Here is a 1,710-nt window from a genome sequence, read left to right as displayed (position 1 = left end):
GACCCTAATGACTGCAATCGAGACATGATGGCCGAGCTCTATGGAGTTAAAATGTCATCTTTACTGACGACACCTCCTAAAAGGCCTGAATGCAGCATCACTGTGAGGGATCCTGTACCTCCAAAAAACACACCCACAAAGGAGGCGGAGCTGAACACTGCCCCTGCTTCAGAGCTGAATACTGAGCTGGACAATTTCAGTGTACTACAAAAATACTACTACACAGAAGAAAAGAAACAAATCCAGCTGCTTTAGTGGTGTTGTCTGTAATATTACTTTATTTCTGTTTTGATACATTATGATGAACATTACATTGATCCTGTGTGTGTTCTTCCATCAGACTCGATCCCAGAAAAAGCCCAGGGAACCGGTCAGATTCTTCATTCCCCTGATGGAAGAAGAGAAAGAGGAGGCAAAGAAAGCCAACATCAGTTTTGGTGATTTCTTGTTCGACCACCTGGCACTTACAGGGGGTGACATTGTGGAGACTCCTGCCCCTCTACAAACCACACCCCCAATGGAGACTGAGCCAAACAACACTCCTGAGCCTGCTCCTGTTGAGGTCCAGCCTTCAGAGCCTCATCCCTCTGCCTCTCCTAGTAACCCAAAAGAGAGGAAGAAGTACAATCGGGAATTCCTGCTGCGTTTACGCTTCGTCAGTGCCAGCATGCACAGACCCGAGGGTTTTCCGGACATCCCCGGCGTCGTTCTGGACAAGGTAAACATGACAGTTAGTGACATGACGCTCTATAGGAGCACAGTGCTTTACTCAGTATGAAGCGTCAGGCTAATGTATCACTTTTTATTGCCCTGGAGCAGGTCGAGGACCTGTAAGTCTCACAAAGGGAACTTTAAAACACCAGATAGCTTTATTAATTGCAACATTAAAGTCTGGAGTATCTGAGGGTTGATCAGTCTTTTATTTGGTGCATTAATTAAAGTCACAGCCTTTCAGTTTTAAATAAACATTTCAATTGTTTTTGTCATCTCTAAGCAGTGTGAGCTTAAAAAGCCAAACAAGATCACCACCAGCGTGTCTCTGAATAATGACATGCAACTGGACAAGGCTGAGAAAGCCTGGAAGCCAGCGATGGAAAAAGTCCCACAGCGACGAAGATGACCAGGAAATGGTCAAGACCCAGGAGCTCGTCCAGAAAGTGCGCAGTATCTTGAATAAACTGATGTTACAGATGTTCCAGCAGCTCATGAAACGGGTCATGGAGCTGACCATCGACACAGAGGAGAGACTTAAAGGAGTCGTGGACCTCATCTTCGAAAAAGCCATTTCTGAACCCAACTTCCATCACTTATGCCAACATGTGCCACTGCCTTGTGGGGGTGAGTCGCCACACCCAGCCTCTCGGTCCACATTTATCGGTCATGTCAAAACCTACACTTTATTCTATATATACACAAGAGCTGTTCATCTATCTATACATACACAACAGCATTTGGCTCCCAGACAGTGTGGTGTAAATATATCATGGTCTTTTTTCTTGTCAAATAAGGATGTGGAGACACACTGGTGGATCAGAGAAATATAATATCTGCATTGTATTATTTATTTATGTGATCTGATTTGAAGTAGTATTATAACAAGTGATTAATTATATAGACATTATTTGAAATAATTATTCATCCGTTACTTGTGAATCAAGCATGTGACTTAAATACACAAACCTAAACAAAGCACAGGAGACACCTATTAGA

At 43.5% G+C, this 1,710-nt stretch overlaps 1 protein-coding gene across 1 annotated transcript; it reads left to right on the top strand.

The window, feature by feature from the left end:
- Positions 1-478: 478 nt before the first annotated feature.
- On the top strand, positions 479-1,220 carry LOC131349751 (eukaryotic translation initiation factor 4 gamma 1-like). Its single transcript, XM_058385313.1, has one exon. The coding sequence runs from the start codon at positions 518-520 to the stop codon at positions 776-778; it is 261 nt and encodes an 86-aa protein (XP_058241296.1). The 5' UTR covers positions 479-517; the 3' UTR covers positions 779-1,220.
- Positions 1,221-1,710: the final 490 nt, after the last annotated feature.

The sequence above is a fragment of the Hemibagrus wyckioides genome, unplaced genomic scaffold (genome assembly GCF_019097595.1).
Source record: "Hemibagrus wyckioides isolate EC202008001 unplaced genomic scaffold, SWU_Hwy_1.0 Contig11, whole genome shotgun sequence".
In the NCBI taxonomy this organism is placed as follows: domain Eukaryota; kingdom Metazoa; phylum Chordata; class Actinopteri; order Siluriformes; family Bagridae; genus Hemibagrus; species Hemibagrus wyckioides.
The sequence above is the reverse complement of the archived record's forward strand: the minus strand, read 5'-3'. Positions and strand labels throughout refer to the sequence as shown.

Coding starts and splice junctions, on each gene's coding strand:
- LOC131349751 (XM_058385313.1), top strand. CDS start 518: ATGGAGACTGAGCCAAACAACACTCCTGAGCCTGCTCCTGTTGAGGTC.